Consider the following 24128-nt stretch of genomic DNA (forward strand, 5'->3'; position numbering starts at 1 on the left):
TCAGCTATGCTATCTGGGAGAGGTGTAAGTCACTCACCCCACATTCGTAATATATTAGTGTGTGTGTGTGTGTGTGTGTGTGTGTGTGTGTGTGTGTGTGTGTATAATTTTGGAAAAGTGTGTAAGCAGAAGTGAGAAAGGCAGTTACTTTATCAAAAGTTACAAATGAAAGCCCATGGATATACTTAACCCGCTTCTCAGTCGTGGAGTGGAAAAGTAAGAACTATTCATCATCATCTAAATATTTGGCTTTTTCATTGTTTCCCTCGGCTGGCTCAGCCCTTTAAGTAACCCTGTTTATTGTGGCTGAGAAAGTGTGCACCACGCGAGGATGTAAGGGCCAACAGACCGCATTCAAGCACAGCTCATAGGAGGGCTTCTTATTTTTCTTCTTCTTGGGGAGGGGGGGGAGTTCCTTGAGACAGGGTTTCTTTGTGTGTGTGTAGACTTGGCTGTTCTAGAACTCACTCTGTAGACCAGGCTTGTTTTGCACTCAGGTATCTGTCTGACTCTGCCTCCTGAATGCTGGGATTAAAAGCATGTGCCACTGCAGGGCTTTAAAAAAAAAGTTTTGCCTTTTTTAAAAATGATTTTATATTTTGATTTACATCATAATATACTTGAGACCAAACAATAAGTTCCTTAATTATCCATGTCTCAATTTTATTAGAAGCAAATATGATTCATAGTAAAAATGCATGTAAAGCCAGGCATGGTGGTGCACATCTTTAATTCCTGTATGTGGAAAGCAGAGGCAGACTGAACTCTAAGTTCAAGGCTAGCCTAGTCGACAGAACAAGTTCTAAAACAGCCAAGGCTACACAGAAAAACACTATCTAGAAAAACAAAATACAAAAGAGCACTAATTAAAATAAAAAGAATTATTCATATCCAAAGGATTTTATACCATATCAAGGTTATATCACAATTTTGAACCTTACATTATTTTTCAATTTTCTATTAATCCCCAAAAACAATATTAGTCTTAAGTAAACAGCCCCTATGTAACAGTAATCTATGAGACTTTAGACTTCTAAATTTGTGTGTGTGTGTGTATGTGTATCTGTGTGTGTGTGTGTGTGTGTGTGTGTGTGTGTGTGTGTTCCTGCACAGGCCAGAACAGGGCACTAGAGTTTTAGGTGGTTGTAAAGAGAGAATCAGAATTACAGATCGTTGTGAGCTACCCATCATGAGTGCTGGGAACTGAACTCTGGTCTTGTGAAAGAGCAGGAAGTGCTCTTAGATGTTGACTTCTCTCCAGCCCCCTTTATTAATTTTGTAAGTAGTTTCTGAAGAAACAAGTGGTTTGACAGGAATGAGCTAGAACTACAGATGCAGTTCTTCACTTCGCCACTATCCCACACAAAAGCAGATTTTATTTAAATTAAAATGGTATGTGAACTATGATCTCAGCAGTGCCCTCATGAAAGCAATTAATTGAAGCAATTTCTTTTTCCTGAGGACTAAAGCTTCAAGCTTCCAATTGAGGTGGGGTGGGAAACACTTGTAATCTTAGGACTCCAGAGGCTGAGAAAGACATTAAAGCCAGGGTGGGCTACATGGTGATTTGAGCCAGGACTACAGGAGACCCTATCTCAAAACAAAACAACAACAACAAAAAAAAAGCTCAACAACCAACAAAGACCTTGTCAAAGTAAAATCCTTCTGTACAGCCAAGGAAGCTGTCAAATAAAAAAGCCTGCCTAATGGGAGCAAAGCTATCCAACCAACAAAGGGTTAATGTGTTGAACACATAAAGAACTAAAAACATTAAACAACAAATTAAAAACCCAGTCAATAAGTAGACTAAAAAAAGAACAGGCAGTTCTCAGAAGATGAAATGCACATGACCAAGGAATAGCCCACCTTTCTAGCCATCAGAGAAATGCAAATCAAAACGACACCGAGATTCTCTCTTACCCCAGTCAGAATGCCAGTCATTAAGAATACAAGTAACGGGGCTGGGGATTTAGCTCAGTGGTAGAGCGCTTACCTAGGAAGCACAAGGCCCTGGGTTCGGTCCCCAGCTCCGAAAAAAAAAAAAAAAAAAAAACCAAAAAAAAAAAAAAAAAAAAAAGAATACAAGTAACAACAAATGCTTGCAAGGAGATAGAGAAAAGGGAGTCCTAACATATGGCTGGTAGAAATGCTACCAAGCTCAGTTATTACAGAAATCAGTGTAGAAATTTCTCCAAAAAAACTAAAAACAAATTTAACACAAAACCTAGCTATATACATAATTCCTAGGTATTTACCCAAAGGGCTCTGAGTCAAAATATCAGAGTCAAAATATCAGAGATACTTGTATATCAGTGATAATGACAGCATAACTCACATCGGCAAAAGTATAAAATCACCTAGGTGTCCATAGATAGGAACAGAGAAAGAAAATGTGGTACAAAATACAATGCAATTGTTTCAGTTATGAATAAGAATGAAGCTATGTTACTTGCAGGAAATGGATACAAATGGACACTCATATTAAACGAATTAAGCCAGTCTCAGAAAGACAAATGTTTCTCTTAAGATTTCTAGATTTTTATATATAGTTACACACACTCATAAATGCACATATAAAGTGAAAGTAGAGGTGAAAGTGTCTGGGAAACACAGGCGACAAATAGGTAGAGGGCAGTGAGCAAAGTCAGGGTAGGAGGGATGGGGAAATAGCTTAAACATATAATATTTACCTATAAGAAAGCCAAATTAAATTCAAAAATTTAAAGTTCGAACAACCAAATAAAAAAGAACAAACGAGGGGCTGGGGATTTAGCTCAGTGGTAGAGCGCTTACCTAGGAAGCGCAAGGCCCTGGGTTCGGTCCCCAGCTCCGAAAAAAAAAAGAACCAAAAAAAAAAAAAAAAAAGAACAAACGATCATCTAAAGCCACTGATTAATAATATTAAGAAAGCATACTTCGGGAAAATAAACATACTTTTCTGGTAAGTACTGAAGAACAGTTTTAACTCTAGTCAAGGTAGAGCTTTAAACCCTGGCATTTCCAGCAAACCCAAGCTGGAGACAAAGACTGCATGAGAGAGAGACATTTACTGCTCACAGTTACACTGAAGTGTAAACACTGTTATCATTGTATCACAGTATAAATTCCAACAGTTTGAGCTCTCAACTGAGCCTAAGACCTTGTAATGTGGAATATTTTGGCTAGATAAAAGGAGTGTAACTGGTTTTTATTTCATTTGGCATATTTTCAACATTTCTGAAACACCAACTCAACCAAATATAGAACTTTTTTTTTAAATGAGGGAAAAAAGTTTCTGCCAAGAGTTAAGAAGCCAGGCTCCCCTTTAAATAATAATGATATTAAAAAAAGTACATTAGAAACAGTTTTCAATTGTTAACTTTCTGTTACATTAGAGGACATAACCACAATAATCTAAAAAGAACCAGGAACTAAGACATAGTAATAGCAACATCACTTGCTTCTAGATAAAATACTTTAGAGAAATTTATTAAAATTTGTGTCATAAATTGTAGCTGTTGAAAAAAAAAACCACCCGACCATTTGAAGTTTAAGAGACAGCGGGGCTGAGGCTCAGGACTATCCCTGTCCAGCACACACAAGGTTCTAGATTCAATCCCCAGGAAAGAGACTGGAGAAGTTGGGTATCGTCTCTTCTTTACGTAGTCACCGCCATTACTTTAAACAACTTAGCCGTGGCTACTCCTCAGAGTATTTAACTGGGGACTTGGTAACGCTTACACACTCCCATGTAAATCCTTCGACAATAATGACACAAATCATCTTTGTCAGAACGGAAGTGAGGTCTCAGCTCTTCATTACCTAAATCATTTGTCAGGATAAGAGCACAGAGCAAAAGGAGAAATTAACATTTGTCTATTAAAAGCAAAAGAGTTAATTATCTAAATTATGAAGGAAATTATATCATTCTTATTCTGGAAAGGACTTCGTTTAAAACTTTAATAGAGTCCTAGGCATTAGTTAGGCAAACCACGCTAGGATATTGCTTAGATTAAACATGCAAATGCTTCAGTTATCAGCTTTGAAAAATTCCACCATTCAAGCTACTGTCTATTCTGAGAGAAACAGAGTTGCAAATGCGCATGGCTTGAAGACTGTGAATAGCCACAGTTCTCCCCAAAACCTTTTCTGAGGTTCTTCTCCTGTAAAAATGAGGAAAATGATTTCTGCCAACCTTACCTCATGCACTGCTTGAATATAAAGACAATGAACAGGAAACAGGAAAGCATTACATATTGAAAGTCAGTTGGCAAAATTCCTGGTGGTGCAAGCCAGCAGTAATAAGGCCTCAGTGGTACAAGCTGGTAGTAATCCTTGCTATTCGAGAGGCTAAGGCAAGAAGATTCCAAGTTCAAGGCCAGCCTAGACAAGTTAGCAACAACAAAAGAAAAGGGAAGACAGGAAAAAAGGAGGTAGGAGTGGGGGAATATTAGAAATAGCGTTCTTGTCTAAGGTGTGTGTAAGGCCTAAGTTCCATATCCAGCAATGAAGGGGGAGGGGAAAGCAAGTGTGTTCAAGTCTATTCTCACATTTTCTAAGATCCAATAAGAGATATTCTGAGAACTTTATGTTTAGTTGTAATATACTGTTGCATAAACATGAAAAATGTCATAGGATTATACAGTTTATAGTTATTACCTGAGGCTCGTCACCTCAAATCAAGGTTTTAACACCTAATTATTTAACTATTCTACTGAATAAGTTAGGTAACATAAATTTCTTTAGTTTATGAACTGAATATACTTTCACTAAAAAAACAATGAAAATAGGTACATTGGCAGACTAGAAAGCATTGTTTAGTTTTGAAACATCTTTTTCTCAATAACTTCTGCAATTGCTCAACAAATGTCCTGAAAAATTATGACTTATATAAATACTCTTGGGCTGGATAGATGGCTTAGCGGTTAAGAGCACTGACTGCTCTTCCAGAGGTCCTGAGTTCAAATCCCAGCAACCACATGGTGGCTCACAACCACCTGTAATGAGATCTGATGCCCTCTTCTGATGTGTCTGAAGACAGCTACAGTGTACTTATATATAATAAATAAAAAAATCTTTTAAAAATAAAAAAAATAAAAAATACTCTTTAATATGTTTCCTAATACTTTTTGGTCACTTTACAATCTATGCGGTCTATTTGCTTTTTAAAGTAGTTACACAAAATAAGGGAATGGAGAGACATATGACCGTGAGTGTATGATTACTCCTGTATTAATTTAAATATTGTTTTATTCAAGTATTTTACATTCTACTGTTTTTCTTGTAGAAGTCTTATAACTAGCAGGGAAGATCTAGAAATCACAGCTATGCAAAATGAAATAGTTGATGTGCGAGAAGCTCCATGGTAAAGTGTATGCTTAGCTGAGGTAAGTTCACTCTCCACCCTCTGCACCCCTCACATACACACAATAGATCTGTAATTATATCTTATGCAGAAAAGCAGTATGAAGCTATAAACAGAACCACGGGCTCTTAAAAGAACAGAGCATGTTAAGAGGCTTCACTAGGGGGAATGAGCAGTATTCTTTCAGATGTTACAGAGCTCTACACTTACTCATGCTGACAACTATTAACTCTGTTTAGGAAAGCAGGAACTCTTATGGAGAAGGTTGATACAGTAATGGGCATAATGACGCTGGGGGAATTGGCGACAACAGACTCAAATCCAGAGTCACATTTTGCAAGATCAAATGTGGTGTGTGTGTGTGTGTGTGTGTGTGTGTGTGTGTGTGTTTTAAAGAATTATTTTATTTTATGTATGTGAGTACACTGTAGCTGTCTTCAGACACACCAGAAGAGGGCATCAGATCTCATTACAGGTGGTTGTGAGCCACCATGTGGTTGCTGGGATTTGAACTCAGGACATCTGGAAGAACAGTCAGTGCTCTTAACCACTGAGTCATCTCTCCAGCCCCCACAAGATCAAATGTTTAAGAAGACAAACAAGAAAAACTATAAGTGTAAGAAAAAATATTAGCTGAATACTGGAAAACACTGAAGCTAGTAGCCAGCATGAGAGTTCATGCCTATAATCCCATTGGTCTGCTCTACCGGCTGAAGAGGAGGATTCTGAGGTCAAGGTATGTAGTAAGTGTTCCCAGTTCCCATGAAACACACACACACACACACACACACACACACACACACACACACACACACACACACCCTGTAAACTGTTAAAACTCAATTTACTAACACTGTAGTCCAGGTGTTAATGAAACAGAAAACCATTGCTGTCTAGATCTTTATCATATCCAAATTATCTTCTAAAATAGGAAAGTGGAGATATAGGTCAGTGGGTAAAAATCATTTGTCAAAAAGACCTGTCAGCCCATCTTCGAGTCCTGGAACTCACACAAGGTTAAATGCAGTGGCTTGCACCTGTAATCCTAGTGCTCTCAGTGATGGGAGGTGGAGACACCTGAGGCTAGCAGGCCAGCTAGCCTGGAGAACACAACACAGCAGCGAAACAAGAGAAACCCTATTTCAGGAAAATGGAAGGTGAGACTCAACTTCTGAAAGCTGTCCTCTGCCTTCCACCTGTGTGCCATGGTGCACACACACATGCGAGATGTGCACACAATACATAAACAAAGCATTTAAAAAGACCCCAAACCAGGGAAAACGGGCCTTTAAAAAGTAACTGAAAGTTTGATTTTTTAAAAGCTCTAATTTTCTTATTGTCAGGAGTGTGTGACTCCAAGTTTCTCACATGGGAACGTGTGAGTGTGGACTAAGACACGCAGAATCATAGCACTTTGGAAACTTGAGTTGTGTTAAAAAAAGATCTTGCCCTAAATCCCATATAGATAATGAAGAGGAGCAACTGATAAGTGATTACTGAAAAGAGGAAGTTCAGACTGATGCGCCCTCAGAGCCTCATAAAAAATAAGCCAGCACCACGGAGCAGGAGGCTAAGAACTAACAGAGAAAACTGTGAGAAGTGTACCCTACAGAGGTGAGAGAGAAGCTTGGGTATGGTGCCACAAACTTACAGTTCTGTCTACTTGGAAGGCTTCAAGGACAGCCTTGGCAACACAGCAAACACCCTGTTCCTTAGAGCATAACTATGGGTGTTGTGAGTAAAGCTCATGGAAGAGCACTTGCACGAGGTTAGGTTACATCCCAGGAAATGCAATCAAAACCCTAAAAGAAAGGGAAGATCCCAGGAAGCCAGTGACCTGGCACATGAGACATACAAGTTGAGGCAGAAAGGCACCACATACGTTTAAGGTTAACTCAGGCTACGTGGAGAGACCAGTCAGAAATAAAGGGGAGGATAAACAGTATTATTACCTCTCAAGTTTAAGACAGGAAGGAAAACGTTGACTATCATGAACAACGGTATTTTCAGCCATGATGTGATCATTGACAATAGATTTCGAAAGAAAACAATTGCACTTTCATACAGTGTTGAGAGGATATATGAAAGGACATATAAAATGGAAATGTAGACTAACTCAGCTAAAATCCTTATTTCAAATAGGAAGTCAGTAATTACTACAACTCCTTAAATAATGACCCTAGACAGACATGTGATGAGCGCCAGTGCCTCTCAGGAGCAGGGCTGTGGCTGTGGCGGGTGGGACCAAGAGATTTTATATTCCACTGTTTTCCAACTTGGTGGATGTCATTTAATATAAATATAGGAGCTAAGAAAAAGGATCAGAGGGTAAAGTGCTTACTTGCTGTACAGTGAAGGGACCTGAGTTTGGATCTTCAGTACTCTCATCAAAAAACAAAACAAAACAAAACCCAACTAAACAAAAAAGGTGGTTAAGTGTCCTGTAATTTTGGTGCTAGGAGACAGAGAGGGAAGAATTGAGAGATGCCTAGCCGTGAGCTCGCTCTCTCGCTCTCTCTCTCTCTCTCTCTCTCTCTCTCTCTCTCACACACACACACACACACACACACAATATTTGCAAATTGCTCATTTCAATTCACATGTATATATTTTATATGTAAAGGACTGGTACTCAACTAAATTTTGCCTCTAAGAAGCTATTTGCAATATAGTGTACTTGAGATAAGAGACTGTTCCTGGTACATAGTGAGCCAAGGCAGAGATTTGGCTAATGATTCTACACTGTAGTAGTCGAAAGGTCAACAGTGCCAGGGTTGACAAACTCTGATATCAAGGCCACAAATTTGCTAAAATGATACAGTAGAAAGAGACACTGTGAGTTACTGTACCACTATACTCCCTTACACACAGACTAAGTCCTATAGTTAGAAAGCATTACATTTCCAAGGCTTTAAGTGATTCTTTATTTACTAAAGGCTCCTTATGGAGCAGGCTGGCTTTGAACTTGAGATCTTCCTGCTTCAGCTCCCAAATTATGGAAGTGGTACCATACATGTTTTTATCAAACTATTAAATTCAGTCAAAACCAGGAAGACTAATATTGTAAATAGTGATATACATTACAACTTATATTATCTGATACTTCAAGATTTTTATAGCTGGAAAACTTGAGTGACATACCTGAAGCCCTTCTATGCGTCTGTACCCTGTAGTTTTAGAACAGGTCTGACAGAATGAACAGGATCTGATAGGATAACTCTGTCGCCTCCCAGACTTTTGGCTAAGACTGTGTAACTGAAATCCCAACTCAAACTCAGTGCTGAGGGACAGGCTGACATTGATTTTTAGAGAAGTCAAAAACTAGTTCCCTACGTCCCCTTGAGGAAGTGCTGTAATTATGTTGTGTCAACAAGTCAGTGGGAACAAAAGTCTCTATCAATCTCCAAGTGTCCTCGGTGACAAGTGAGTCTAGAACTCAGACCTAGTTTGAGACCAAAACTAATATACAAAGTCCCTGTGTTTGCAAAAACCTCAGAGGAATGAAAGAAAATAAATTAAGAAAACATTGATCCATCATATACTACTTGTCTTTACCCCTTTAGTGAATAGACGATTGGTCCCGGGGATGAGGCTCTGTGGCCCAGTGTTTGTCTATTATGTGCAGATCCCTGGGTCCAATTTCTAGCACGGGGTAGGGAGGGGAGAGAAGTAACCACAACAACTCATTAATTTATTTTGTGCATCTTTTGTTTTGTCATTCATTTGTCTTTCAAAGGGTGTTGTTTCCTCATTTTTACTGTCCAGGGCAAACATACAAGTGATCAACTTAGGTTCTTACTTAAACTATTTCTTTTTTAAATTTAAGATGTATTTATAAACTGCTTTCCAGTATCTTTTTTTTTTTTTAGGCTAGAAAAACTGAGTAAAAGTAAGGTGTACGTAATTTAGACTAAACTTATTCGGCCTAAGTATTTCCAACCATTCCAACTATAAACTGTTGGCTTCCTAAATGTTACTGAGTTTAGTATTACCGTGCTTTAAGTTTATATATGTGGCCATCCCCCGTTGGGAAGCAGATGTTGTTACTGGGGCTAGATCCAGGTGGGTTTCTGTATCAGATGCTACACTATAACCAGAACTCCACTCTACTCTGACCTTAGCCTCCGTTCCTGGATCAGGTTTCTCATAGTACAGAATAAAATCCCAAATCCTGAAATCGGCATATGGAACCCTAGGTGATTTGGCTTCTAAATGCTTCTCCCAGCCTGAGTTCACAGGTCATTGTCCCAGTTCCCCAAGTCTGTGCTCTTGCAATTCCTGGAAACTGTCTCCCATCTTCTTTCACCTACAAGGGTCTTAGCATGCACTGCTGTGCTGAGACTACTGCTGTCCGTCTGCTCGCCGACACCGCTCTTACCTTCCTTACTGTTTCAGATTAAATAACACTTCCTCAGGAAGCCTTACCCGACCCATAAAGACCTGCTGCAACAGTCTCATAGTTCCTGTACTTTCTCTCACAGCCCTCATTCAGCGCTGACTGTTTATTGCTTTCACATCGGTATTCCTTGCTAGACTATGATCTGCATGAGACACGGGGCTATAGACAGTGTGCTACTATGTTCCCAGAACCCACTATAGTAGTTTGTGCTTCTAGTTAGGTTCAGAGAGAGAGAGAGAGAGAGAGAGAGAGAGAGAGAGAGAGAGAGAGAGAGAGAGAGAGAGAGAGAGAGAGAGAGAGAGGGAGAGGGAGGGAGGGAGAAGACAATTATGTTTAAAGTTATGCTTTCCTACAACCTGTACTTACAGAAAAGTCTGGGTTCCCTCTCTTGTCCCTCAAGCACTTCAGTTTAGTGCACAGAAAATTTTCTTTTACACTATTATATGATTAAGTATGTTCTTTCAGAATGATCAGAAGCATCTGGGAAAGGTGGAAGTGAAAAAAAAATCCTCACTGGGAAAGTCAGCTTAATGCTGGCCCTTCAGAGCGGCCCATTATCAACATTTCATAGTGGGGCTCTTTATTCCCAGGTCCCTAAAGAATGAGTAATAAATTATGACTTGAACTAAACAAGTCACACTTGGCTCCAGAATGAAATTTTCCTACCTCTACTTTCTAGTCCCTACGGTGGGAAGAGGAAATCCTGGTCACAGCCAACGAAGTCATAGTTTTGGCTCTAATATCCATTTTCCTGTCTCTCTAAAAGCCAGGCTCTGCTAGTGAGGCAGTGAAGTCTTAGGTCAGAATTTTAAGCTGTATTTAATTTTTTACTTCCATAATCTTCCTTAAACTTAAGAAAAATTAGTATCATAAAAATAATGTCACTGCCTTCTTTTTCTTGCTCAAATCACTTTTCTAACTCAGACATGGACCTGGACTTTTAAAAATGTGAATTCAAATGAAAGACAGAAAATAATGCAGAGGTTAATCTGATTCATTTCTATTTGAATATTAAAACAGCTTTTGCCTATAGACATTGCCTACAGATTATTTCTACGTGACAAACAGTATCACAAAAATATGAAGTCCAGCAATTTGAAGTAGTTTTGAAGGATGTATGTATGAGACTCATCATGGCTACGGACCCCAAGGTGACCAATGACGGGTCACATCAATACATTCTCCAGTGAGAGCAGTGAGCACAGAGCAGGGAGTTTGGGTTATGTGACAACCACTCTCTTGACATTGTATGGCAAAGAAAGGGGAATCGGTGTCAGGATTAAAAGTTCCTGTCTGAGCTGACTGGCACAAGGAAGTAGTCTGCAGACCCTGCTGGAGAGGATCTCCAAGCTAGATTCAACACTGAGTAGTCTCTAAGAAACAGAAGTGGCTCCTGAGTTCTAAGGAATCTTGATTCTCTAGAACTAAGACACTGAATTCTGCCAAGTAACCTGAATGAGCTTGGGAGTGAAGCCCAAGCTACAGCTGAGAATGCAGCCCAGGGAGCCCTGAGAAGACTCAGCTAATCCAACATCTTCAATCCGGCAGATTATGACATAAGTAGTCAGAAGAACACAAGAATGAACCTTGGGTACGTGCTTTAGGAGGTAATAAAGGCTGGTGTGGTGGCACATGCTTTTAATTCTGGCGCTCAGAAGGCAGAGGTAGCAGACCTCTGAGTCTAAGGGTCGTCAGGTCTACATAGAAATTCCCAGGCCCATCAGGGCTACTAGTGAGACTCTGTCTTTTAAAAAACAGTTACCTGACCCTAAGTGGCTGTCCTAAAACATATCCATACAAGCAATACTAACCAGACTCAGGTTCCACTTGCATACCTATTTGCATACATATCTAAAGCAGTAATAATGAAAGAACGTGAGGCCGAGGCCGTGAGTTTGAAAGGGAGGGGAGGGAGCATTTGAGGGGCTGGAGTAAGATGTGACTATATTTTAATTTAAAACATGTAAAAAGTAGTAGCGGGGCATGGTGGCACACGCTTTAAACCCAGTGGTTGGAAGGCAGAGGCAATCTCTAAGCTCTGACTCTCGATATAAACACGAACGCAATGACTAAAGCCTACTCACAAAAGGAAGGAGGAGCAGGAAGAAGGATCTGAAGTCTGCCACATGGTGACTGATATGGAGCACAATACGTTTCAGTGTCCAGAGCACTTGATTTCCAGATGAGAGACGTCACAGTGAAATCTGTACATATTCTAAAACTTAAAAAATTCCAAAATGAAATATTTTTGGCCCCAAGCACTTTCGATAAAGCACTTTCAACCTCTTGGTGTATTACAAAGCAAGTGAGCATAAAAAGGGCACCAGTGAAGATCTACAGGACAAAAGCACGGGACAGAGGAAACGACCAATGCCAATCCCCAGAGAGTGGCAGGATACATTGAAAAACTTTATTTTCTACCACTTTTTTTTTTTTTTTTTTTTGGTCTACAGGGAACTCATTTTTGATGTAAGAAAGAATGTTTATTTTGTATTGGATAGAAAAATCTACTCACTAAGGATCATATACCTACATTTAAAATTTGTATAAAGAAACAGGAAGAAAATATTATTGACAAACTTTTCACGGCTTTGGATTTCCTAGTTCTTTCCTCAAACAACAGTACTTGATGGAATTTCACCCAAACATGAAATTTTGGAATTTCTTTTACAGTCCATTGTGGCATACAAATAAATATTTTCCAGTAACTGGCATTGGCCGGCCACACTCTGAAGATGTGTGATCTACAACAAATTATTACTATTTCAAGTTACTAAGGTTTAGATTTGATACACAAGACTGATGAGGACAAATGACAATGTGAAACACTCTTTCCTTTACGCCTGATATCGCTGATAAGGAAATGCTACTGGAGTGAGGGAGATGGTGTGTCGGCTTGAGTATGCATAGCCAGGGAGTGGCACTATTTGGAGGTGTAGCCTTGTTGGAGTACGTGTGGCCTTGTTGGAGTATGTGTGTGCCACTGTGGGCTTAGACTTTAAGACCCTCCTCTTAGCTGTCTGGATGTCAATCTTCTTAGCAGCCTTCAGATGAAGATGTAGAACTCTCAGCTCCTCCTGCACCATGCCTGCCTAGATGCTGCCACGCTCCTGCCTTGATGATAAAGGACTGAACCTCTGAACCTGTAAGCCAGCCCCAATTAAATGTCATCCTTTTCAGAGTTGCCTTGGTCATGGTATCTGTTCACAGAAGCAAAACCCTAACTAAGACAGATGGTAAAGGTGTTTGCTATGCAAGCAAGACCTGAGTAGGAATGCCTAGCAACCAGACAAAGAGTTGGCATGACCACACATGCCTATTACCCTAATGCTGGGAACATGGGTAAATTCCTAGAACTCTGGGGCCAGCTGCCTAGCCAAAACAGTGAGCTCCAGGTTTAGCAACAACCCTATCTCAAAAAAAAAAAAAAAAAAAAAAAAAAAAAAGGTTGTAGAGTAATAGAGGAAGACACTGTTCTGCATATGCAGACATGGGCATATACACTCATTTGTGTAAATACACCATACCACACCCAAGGAAGGAAAAAAGTTAGGAAGGGAAAGGGGTGGGAAGGAGGGAAGGAGTGGGGAGGAGGGATGAACAAGACTAGGCTACTGTTTGAATTAAAGTTTCCCAAAGGCCAGAATATTAAAGGTTTGTTCCTTGGCTTGTGGAACTTTGGTCAAGTTGTAAAAAAAACTCCAAGGGGTGAGCTTAGCATAAGTTAAGATGGCTCAGGTGTCCCTTACTATGAGGACACACTAGGACCATAGTCCTTTCTCTTTGCTTCCTTCCTGACATGGCATTCTGCCTAGCCACAAGCATACGGCTTTGGGGCCTAGCAAACATGGAAGAAACCTACCAAACTATAAGTAAAACAAAGCTTCTATTCTTGGAGGTTGTTTATCACAGCAATGAAAAGCTGATTAACAGAGAAGGAAAGTATTAACAAGTTTTGTGTGATAGCAAGGCCCAGAATTACATTTGTCAGACTGAAGGCAGAAAAAAAAAATAAAAGATATTGTCTTATAAATGTTTTTTAACTTTAAGAATTTTTGAAAAACTAGCAAAGAATAATATAACAAATATTATATGATCACCAGTTTTGAAGCGGTTTGTTTTTTGTTTTTTTTTTTTTTTTTTTTTCACTAAAAATTATGGGAAAGGATAAAGTACCTTTTGATAATTCCTCTTCTTTTTTGTTTTGGTCATTTACATAATTTTATTTTTTAATTAATTAATTATTTTATTTACATCCCAAATGTTGCCTCCCCTACCCAGAGTTCTTCACCCTATTCCCCTCCCTGTTGGAGGGGAATTTTTGCTTTCATTTTTTAAAAAAATTTTTATTGGATATTTTCTTTACTTACATTTCAAATGTTATCCCCTTTCCCAGTTTCCTCTCCAGAAACCCCCTATCCCATCCCTCCTCCCCCTGCTTCTATGAGGGTGCTCCCTCACCCACCACCCACTCCCTCCCACCTCCCCACCCTGGCATTCCCTTACACTGGGGCATTGAGCCTTCATACGACCAAGGGCCTCTCCTTCCATTGATGTCTAACAAGGTCATCACCAGCTACATATGCGGGTAGAGCCATGGGTCTGTCTATGTATATTCTTAAGGTTGGTGGTTTAGTCCCTGGGAGCTCTGGGGGGGGGGGGTGTCTGGTTGGTTGATATTGTTGCTCTTCCTATGGGATTGCAAACCCCTTCAGCTCCTTCAGTCCTTTCTCTAACTCCTCCATTGGGGACCCTGTTCTCAGTTCTCAGTTGGCTGCGAGCATCTGCCTCTGTATTTGTCAGGCTCTGGCAAAGCCTCTCAGAGACAGCTATATCAGGCTCCTCTCAGCATGCACTTCTTGGCATCTGCGATGGTGTCTCTTAAAGGTAATGAGTACTCCAAGTCTGACATGAATACTCTTGGACTTTCTTACTTTGAAGTGTAATACTTACTGTAGCCTAGTATTAGCCATTTACTTTGTCATCTTTTCAATTTCTGAAAAATGTGTTGTGTGTCTAAAACTTAGAAAGAATATGAGCAAAAATGGAAGGACTCTGTTTAAGGGGAAATATATTTAAGTTGCTAAAAGAATATGTGTAGTATGTGAGATGAAAGAGGTTGGCCACATGTAATAAAGTACATTCACGAAACACTGCAGGATCAGGGTAAAATGCCAAGACACGAGTAGGACACCAACAGGCAATTGCAACATCAGGCCAACAGCAGAGCTGGACTTCTGCAGAACTCAGCTTAGAAGCTATTGATGGTGAACACAGGATGTTGCAGAGCATGTGTCACTGCTAGAGCAGATGTCTGGGCAGCACCAGCCATCTCAGAATAGCAGACACAGCCTAGCGTGCTTGCAGAAGAACACTGGTAGTTGTAGAAACTGTCATGGCCAGCAACCTCTAGAAGGATTAGGCTGTGAGTCGCTGGATGACATACCCTCCTGAGGAAGCAAAAAATGTGAAGTGCAGAGGTTTTGGGAAGACTAGGAGCTGATGGAAGAACCTACTGCTTATTTATTGTTGATGTCACCCAAAGACCTCTCTCCTAGAGAAGCAGTGTACAGTGCATAGCGTTTACTAACATACCAACAACAATGAAGGTGACTATGCTACTGAAAGCACTCTCCTTTTGGCATGTATCTACATGGCTGTACCCTGGGAGTAAGGAGATAGATCAGTGTGCCCGCTCAGTGGCTAGGAAATGCCATGTCTTATTCTCACATTGCTAGCACCTTCAAATGCCTGGAAAAACAAAAACCGTCCAGACAGATGACAATGCCAACTGAGGTGTTCATTTTGGATGCTGCTTGACTAATTTGAGGGATACCTAGGAAATAGGTGAATCATTACCTACTTCTGTGTGTCTGATTATATATTTCCAGATACTGGCTGGTGGGTCAGAAAGGTCACTGCAGAAGACATTCAGCTGTGGGCCACAAGGGAGAAGTAAAGACAGAAGAGGGAAACAAAGCTCTCTGCTGTCCTTCTGAAGCTGGTATATTTTTCTATTACCTTTGGATCTCAGACTGCAAGCCCTTTAGCCTTCGGACCCCAGAATTTGCACAAGCCATCCCTGGGTGGGAGATGGCTGGCCTCTGACCTCGGATGGGGCTGCATCTTTAACATCTGTAATGCGTTCAGCTCCATGAACTGAGCCATGCAGTCAACTTGCATGTGGCGTTTGTGACGCTTTTCAGCCAGCTTCTGTAACCAGGTGACTGAATGAACACAGATGCATGCGAGCGTCTTACACTTCTATGCACTTTCTTTTATCAGTTGCTTCTAACCTCAGGAGAGCTTAATATATCCTTCAGTACTTACTACTACAAATGAAGTTAGGAGAGAGCTTAGGAAGCAGTGATAATGAAGCGAAACTTTACTTGCTGTAGATCGATGGTTCTCATGTCCCTTGAGATCCTTTAATACATTTCCTCAAGCTGTGGTGATGTGGTGACCCCCAAGCATAAAATTATTTTTGTTGCTATTTCATAACTCTAATTTTGCTACTGTCATGAATCATAATGTAAATGTTTTTGGAGGTAGAGGTTTGTCAAAGTGTTCCTTACCCAAAGGTTGAGGACTGGTCTCGATGAATTACTGCTTCAGAAATGACTTCTCTACTTAAACCAAGAGTAAAATTTGAGCAAAACAGAGCAAACATTTTCAGGGCACAGATGCCAAGTAACACAAGCCTCGTTAGGTGATGTTCACTATTCCCAGCTCCCTGTGTGACCAGTTCTGTCAACACACATGAGCTCTCAAGTACAAGTCCAGTCCTACTGAGCTCAAGTGGAAGAGACTGAAAGGGATTTGGAGCAGCTGAGACCATGAGATCTACAAGGCACTAGAGAGCTAGATATGGAGAGGACTCTGGGATCCTCAGGGGATCCTATGAATGCCCGCCTAAGGGCTGATGAAACACAAACTGTGGGCCTCTCCAGCACTGTTTTGTTTCTAAGGCAGAAAATCCTGATAGAGACTGGAGGGGAAAAAACACAGTGTTTTCATCAAATTCACAGATGATATAGATGATAGTGATGAACCTGAGAGAGGCCACACTTTCAAAATTACCATTGTTATACAAACAGTATGCTAAAAGTAAACATTTCCTACTAAAATATTTCCACTCATTCAGATTCCCCAGAGGCTTAAGTATCTGAGGATACAGGATATAGGATATAATTAACTCTACACAAAGCACACAGACAGAACTTCTCAAGGCTTGGGTGGCTTACCTGAAGATCCTTCACATTTGGAAAAGGAATTCCTATGGTTATGACGGCACGGGCATTATCATCTGAGAAATCCAGACCCTCGCTCACTTTGCCACGACAAACTGCTATGAGAAGGGCTCCATCTTAAGCAAGAGAAATTAAATCATTTTTTGAAACGTGCACTAAAATTCTCCGAAATTGCTTATTATTGTTATAGTATGTTTTTTAGTACATTTACAGCAACTCTGGATTGCTTTATGAGACACCATTTAAAAAATCTCATTATTTTTAATAAATAAGGAAACAAAATTAAATGGAAATGGTAGCAAATCGATTAATAACCTGTACATTTGAAGTTCCTTATAGCCAGGGGCAGTGGCTCACACCTTCAATCTCAGCACTTGGGAAACAGAGGCAGGCAGATAAGCTGCGAGTTTGTGGCCAGCCAGGTTTATAAACTACAAAGAAAGTTCCAGGACAGCCAGGGTTGACAGAGACACTCCGTCTAGAAAACCCAAAGTAAAAGTAAACAAACAAATAAATAAAATAAAATAAATCCGGCCTCCTCTTTTCAACAATCTTCCTGCCTCAGCTTCTGGAGTGTTGAGCTCAAAGGCCACCGTGCCTAGAGTTCTTGTTTGTTTGAGACAGGATCTCAGTATGTAAACCATACTGGCCTTGAACTCTCCATCCTCCTATCCCTCTGATCCCCAAGAACTGAAATTACAGGCTCCCATACTTGGTTACAGCCTTGTCATTAAATGTATTTACACTCACTGCTCTCACTCACATGGTACCTCACGGCTGCCTACACCTGTCCAGAGGGTTCAAGGCCTTCTCCGACCTCCTTGCACACATGTACACATGTGTGCACACATATACTGAGGCCCATAGACATAAGATCATAAAATAGATCTTTAAAAACTGATTAACAACATTACAGTACTTGCATTGCTGCATTGCTCCTCAATTACTGCTATCAGCTTTCACATCCAACTCTTGTCAAGGTGACAACTGAGTCTGGTCACTCTGTTGTTTGAGACAGCATTTGAAGCCAGGCTGGCATCCATGTGCACTCTCCTCCCTCTGCTTCTGAGTGCAGAGAGTACCACCAAACACCACTACTCCTGGGGTTTTAAGAACTTAAGTTTAAGTAGTAAGACCATCTCAAACAACACAAACAAAACAAAGCTGAACACTAACTACAACAACAACACCTCCTAAGTTTATCTTATGTGGTAGATTGTAAGCACAAACTATATTATCTGTGTAAAAGCTACAGATCTTACTTGGTCAATGAAGAAGGCGTTTACACATATCATACTTTTCTTTTTGACACAACAGTTCTCATAAGGTTAAATGTGGCTTAATATTAGAATATGTTCTTTTTTTTAAAACCTACTTTCTTTTTACCTAAGATTTTAAAATACAATTTTCTCAAGTACAATTCACTTAAAAATATTAAATGATTTTTAATAGCACCAATTTCTCCTTCCTTTATAAATTAAAAAGCTCTTTCGCTGACCATGACATGAAATTATTTCAAATTACCCTTTTCTCCTTTGAACTTGATAGCATCATAGTACACCTGTAGCAATTCATCAAAATCAGTTTTTTCTCCTCCTTGGGGTTCTGCGATGACCGTCTTCACTGACTCCAAACTATGCCACAAGCCTGTGAAAATCCAGCGTTCTCTTAATTTCTCTAATAGCTAAAAAGAGATGGAGAAAATCAATTCTGCAGTCTAGTTGAAGAGAGACTTTCATTTGTAAATTATAAATGCTAGAATACAAAAAAAATCAAATTCAACCTATATTATAATGAATACACATTCTAAATGTATTGGTAGATTAAAAATAAATAACAGCCAGTGAAAAGCCCAACTTTAAACACAATCTAAAAAACATGGGTGAGAGAAGAACATAATAAAATGCATGTGATCTTTAAATGTGAGTGATATGATCACCTACAACTTAACGTGTGTGAGGAAGCAAGGGAAATGCTTGGAAATCCATCAATAACTCGTATAGACATTACTCTTAACATCTGAACATGAGTTAGACATCAGTCTCAAGATGGAGGAAGGGAAACACTGCAAACATAAACAAGCAAAGATGAATAAAGAGCTAAGTAAATGAAAAGGACAAAAGCCAGCTGTAGAGACAATAACTTAAAGTGGATTGGGAGTTTTTAACCACTTCTGAATGCCATGAGTCCTACTACACTGCAGACTAGTTATTCCAGTGTAACTAAGTACCAAGAAACCAACCAGAATCCTCTAACAAAACCCCATCAATTTTCATGACATAATTTATTGTTTTTGTGAGTAAAATTTAAATGAATATAAATCAAATTCCCTATCAATACTATTTACTCAATGGTCAGCATTGATCAATAACTAAAATTCATTATATTAAAAATTATAGGGCTATCATTATCTTAAAGTATTTCCTATTTGAAATGTCTTATATAGATTTTGCTAGAATTTGATTTTTGAATATGCACTGTTTTAAAATGAAAATCCGTGTTCAGAGTTAGAAAAGTTTGAAAACCCTCTTGACAAATCTAGAGAAATAGTGTGCATGGAGAGGTCAAACTGGGTCTGTATTTGATGGAAAAAGATATTTAAAAAAAAATCATGAAGAACAGAACCTCATTAAATTACTTAAAATTTTCTGCTGAGTAGCTAGTGTAGAACTAGATAAAAATACCATCTCTCAAGTAAACAGAACCAGAGGGAACATCTGACAGGTTTCTGTTGACGCTTAGTGGAATTTAATATGGTACCATAACATTTTCTTTGAATTTAAACAAAGATAATATTTCATCATTGATTTCTTGACTCAGAGATAACAACTACCAAACTTCAGGTCATAAGTGTTCCAAAATCCTGGCCAAACTCACTCTATTCAGCTAAGACATTTATACATGATGTACCGTTCGGTCAGAGAGATCTACTTAAAAAGGAAAATTTGAGAAATAACAAAGAAGCAGTCAATGCAAACTTTTCACTGAAGATTTTTTTTTCACATTATAAACAAATAATTCACTTGGGTCTGGTGGTGCAGGTTTACAGGAAGGGTTCAAGGTCATGCAGGGCAACTTAGTAAGGCCCTGTCTCAAAATAAAAAGTAAGGAAAGGGATAGGGATAAGGCTCAGAGGCAGAGTGCTTGTCTGACATGTTCTAAGACCTAGTGTCCAACCTCTTGTACCACAAAACGGATCAAGAAAGTGGTGTTAAAGACTTGTCTGAAAAATAAGCCACTGAGATCACTGACATATCCTATCTTATTGATTGCATTTGATTTTAAATAAAACCATCAGAGCACCCTAATTACATAACTAAGACTGTAATTCAAAGACACAGGAAACACAGATCTCATTTCTCCAGTTAGCATTAGAGCTTTAAAACTTTATTGTTGGTGAAAATGTTATAACTAGAGCACACTATTTACTCCTGAGCTGCTGAGATGGCTGAGAAGGTAAGGCTTCCTGTGCAAGCCTGATTGCCTAAACTCAAAACCCAGCAGCTTCAGGGAAGGAGAGAACTGACTGATCTCCATAACTTACTGTGGGATATGCATGCCAGTGTACATAACATACACATATCACATTACATACATGCACACATATGCACACACATGCACACATCACATCACACAAAGAATAAAACAGCACATCACGAGCATATACGGCACATCATACTTAGACAACACATCACATCACACTCATATCCATACACACACCACACACACACAAACTACATGATATCATACATAAACATTATGTAAAATGAACTTAAAAAGAAAATAACACTCAAATTTGCATTAGTTAAACTGTAGAATTTTTTTTAACCATCTAAACACAACACAGAAGTTATTACACTATCTTTTGTTTTTGTTTTTTGGGGGTATGTCGGGGATAAGAAGAGAGAAAAGGAAATAAGACGGTAGAGAGCCAGAAAATGGGAAAATAGTACCAGCATCCTGCTTTATCCGTTCTTTGGACTCAAGGTTAAAAACAGCATCAGAGTGTAAGACTGGGAAAAGATACTTCTAATGAGCATTCATCATCCACACCAAACTAAACAGACAAGTTAAAAACAATCAGAGATGAAAGACATTCTCTAAGGATAAAAGGCCTATTTCCCAAGAAAATGCAACAAGTACACATTTATATAAGTCTACTTGAGAAGACCCAAGTATTTCAAAGTGAATACTGACAACACATTCCAACACAGTATTAGTAGGAGACTGAAATACCCACGCTTCAACAAATCCTAAGATATCCAGACAGAAGACGACACAGACAGATGGATGAGGAAGCAGAAAGCCTGAACAACCCACAATCTGGAAAGCTTAAGGGACACATGGAGAGCATCCTACTGAACAACAGCGGAGAGCTAATTCTTCTGAAATGTACGCGTCCACCATGCGTTAGGTCACAACACAGATCTTAACTAATTTAACCGGCAAGATGGCCAGATAAAGGCACTTGCCTTTGAGCCCGATGATTTGGATTCCATTGCATGGTAGAAAGAACCAATTCCTTAAAGTTGTCCTCAGACCTTCGCGCACACGCACGCACATGCACACACACACACACACACACACACACACACACACACACACACAGACACACGTGCTCAATGACACATGATATAACAAGATTGAAACAATATCACAATTACAAAAGAATGAAACTGTAATTCAACAGAAAACTAAGGAATGTAGGAAGATGTGGAAATTAAACAATATACTTCCGAACAGTGAGCATGAGTCAAAAGAAGAAATTTTTAAAATTATGAAATCATATTAAAATCAACAAAAATGAAACAGCATACCAAAAGTAAGGAACACGACAACAGGGTACTCAGGAAGACGTGTACAGATGACAAATGTCTGCATTAAAAGAAAACGCGATGGTGCAGCTCTGCAATTTCAGCTGTTGGGTGGTTGAGGCAGGAGGATGGCAAGTTCAGTGTCTGCCTGGGCTACAAAGTGAGACTCTCTCAAGACAAGAAGTTTAAAAAGTGCTGTGATCAGTGGTAGGACACTTAACCTAGCATGTCCAAAGCCTTGTATGTGACACCCTGAACTACAGAGTAAAAACATTAGTTAAAGAAAGGAAAATAAAGATCGGTTCCATCTGCCTGAGAGGAAGAGAGCCCTTCCTTTCTAGACATCAAGTTGGCTAACATCTTGATTTTGTATTTTCCACCCTCTAAGACTGAAAAATACATTTCTCTTGTTCAGGTGCTTTGTCCATTACATTTGTTATAGCAGCTCAAGGAATATTTTTATGTAGAAAAGAATTCTAGGGATATAGAAAGATGGTTTAAATTCTGATAGGCTGATTTGGGAGTTTGAGAAGGTGACATTGAATAAAAGTCTGAAGGAGGAAGGAAGGAAATAGTTTTGCATGCTGGAGTAACGTTCACGTGGAAACCTTGTAGTGGGAAAGGCTAGTGAGCCTGTGGCAGTGAATAGGACTAGAGACCAGAGAGGGGCTGTGGTAAAGCCATAGTGCAATGAGGGTTTGGATTCGATTCTAAGTACAATAGGAACCCTTTGGAGGCTTTGACTTAGGTTTCCGTGTTCTGTTTGAAACAGTGTCATGTGTCCCAGGCTGGCTTTGAGCTTTTGTATAGATAAGGATAACCTTTCAGATCTTCCCCTGCCTCTACCTCTAAGGACTTGGATTATAGATGTGCCCCACTATTTCTGGTTTATGCTTTGCTGAGGACAGAACCCCCAGCTTGAGTGTGCTAGGCAGGCTCCCAGCCACCTGTGCTCCCTGCCCATCCCCATCTTAGTTTCTAAAGGATGTACTGGATGCCATTGGGGGAATGGTGACGTCAGAAGACATAAGAAACAAGGCAACATCTTTAGTCATAAGGGAAATGCAAATCAAAACAACCCTGAGATTTCACCTCACACCAGTGCGATTGGCTAAGATCAAAAACTCAGGTGACAGCAGATGCTGGCGAGGATGTGGAGAAAGAGGAACACTCCTCCATTGTTGGTGGGATTGCAGACTGGTAAAACCATTCTGGAAATCAGTCTGGAGGTTCCTCAGAAAATTGGACATTGAACTGCCTGAGGATCCAGCTATACCTCTCTTGGGCATATACCCAAAAGATGCCTCAACATATAAAAGAGACACGTGCTCCACTATGTTCATCGCAGCCTTATTTATAATAGCCAGAAAATGGAAAGAACCCAGATGCCCTTCAACAGAGGAATGGATACAGAAAATGTGGTACATCTACACAATGGAATATTACTCAGCTATCAAAAACAACGAGTTTATGAAATTCGTAGGCAAATGGTTGGAACTGGAAAATATCATCCTGAGTGAGCTAACCCAATCACAGAAAGACATACATGGTATGCACTCATTGATAAGTGGCTATTAGCCCAAATGCTTGAATTACCCTAGATCCCTAGAACAAACGAAACTCAAGACGGATGATCAAAATGTGAATGCTTCACTCCTTCTTTAAATGAGGAAAAAGAATACCCTTGGCAGGGAAGGGAGAGGCAAAGATTAAAACAGAGACTGAAGGAACACCCATTCAGAGCCTGCCCCACATGTGGCCCATACATATACAGCCACCCAATTAGACAAGATGGATGAAGCAAAGAAGTGCAGACCGACAGGAGCCGGATGTAGATCGCTCCTGAGAGACACAGCCAGAATACAGCAAATACAGAGGCGAATGCCAGCAGCAAACCACTGAACTGAGAATAGGACCCCCGTTGAAGGAATCAGAGAAAGAACTGGAAGAGCTTGAAGGGGCTCGAGACCCCATAGGTACAACAATGCCAAGCAACCAGAGCTTCCAGGGACTAAGCCACTACCTAAAGACTATACATGGACTGACCCTGGACTCTGTCCCCATAGGTAGCAATGAATATCCTAGTAAGAGCACCAGTGGAAGGGGAAGCCCTGGGTCCTGCTAAGACTGAACCCCCAGTGAACTAGTCTATGGGGGGAGGGCGGCAATGGGGGGAGGGTTGGGAGGGGAACACCCATAAGGAAGGGGAGGGGGGAGGGGGATGTTTGCTCGGAAACCGGGAAAGGGAATAACACTCGAAATGTATATAAGAAATACTCAAGTTAATAAAAAAAAAAAAAAGAAAAAAAAAAAAGAATATG

The 24128-nt window shown here is 39.9% G+C and overlaps 1 protein-coding gene across 1 annotated transcript in view; it reads right to left on the reverse strand.

The window, feature by feature from the left end:
* The window catches only part of Brip1 (BRCA1 interacting DNA helicase 1), a 125698-nt gene that overhangs the window by 24278 nt on the left and 77292 nt on the right, over positions 1-24128 (reverse strand). Inside the window, exons 15-16 of the mRNA NM_001430230.1 lie at positions 18518-18677; positions 16988-17109 (exon numbers count right to left, since the gene is read on the reverse strand). Coding sequence (NP_001417159.1) covers positions 16988-17109; positions 18518-18677 — 282 coding nt within the window. The remainder of the gene's footprint in view (positions 1-16987; positions 17110-18517; positions 18678-24128) is intronic.

The sequence above is a fragment of the Rattus norvegicus genome, chromosome 10 (assembly GCF_021556685.1).
Source record: "Rattus norvegicus strain SHRSP/BbbUtx chromosome 10, alternate assembly SHRSP_T2T, whole genome shotgun sequence".
Taxonomy (NCBI): domain Eukaryota; kingdom Metazoa; phylum Chordata; class Mammalia; order Rodentia; family Muridae; genus Rattus; species Rattus norvegicus.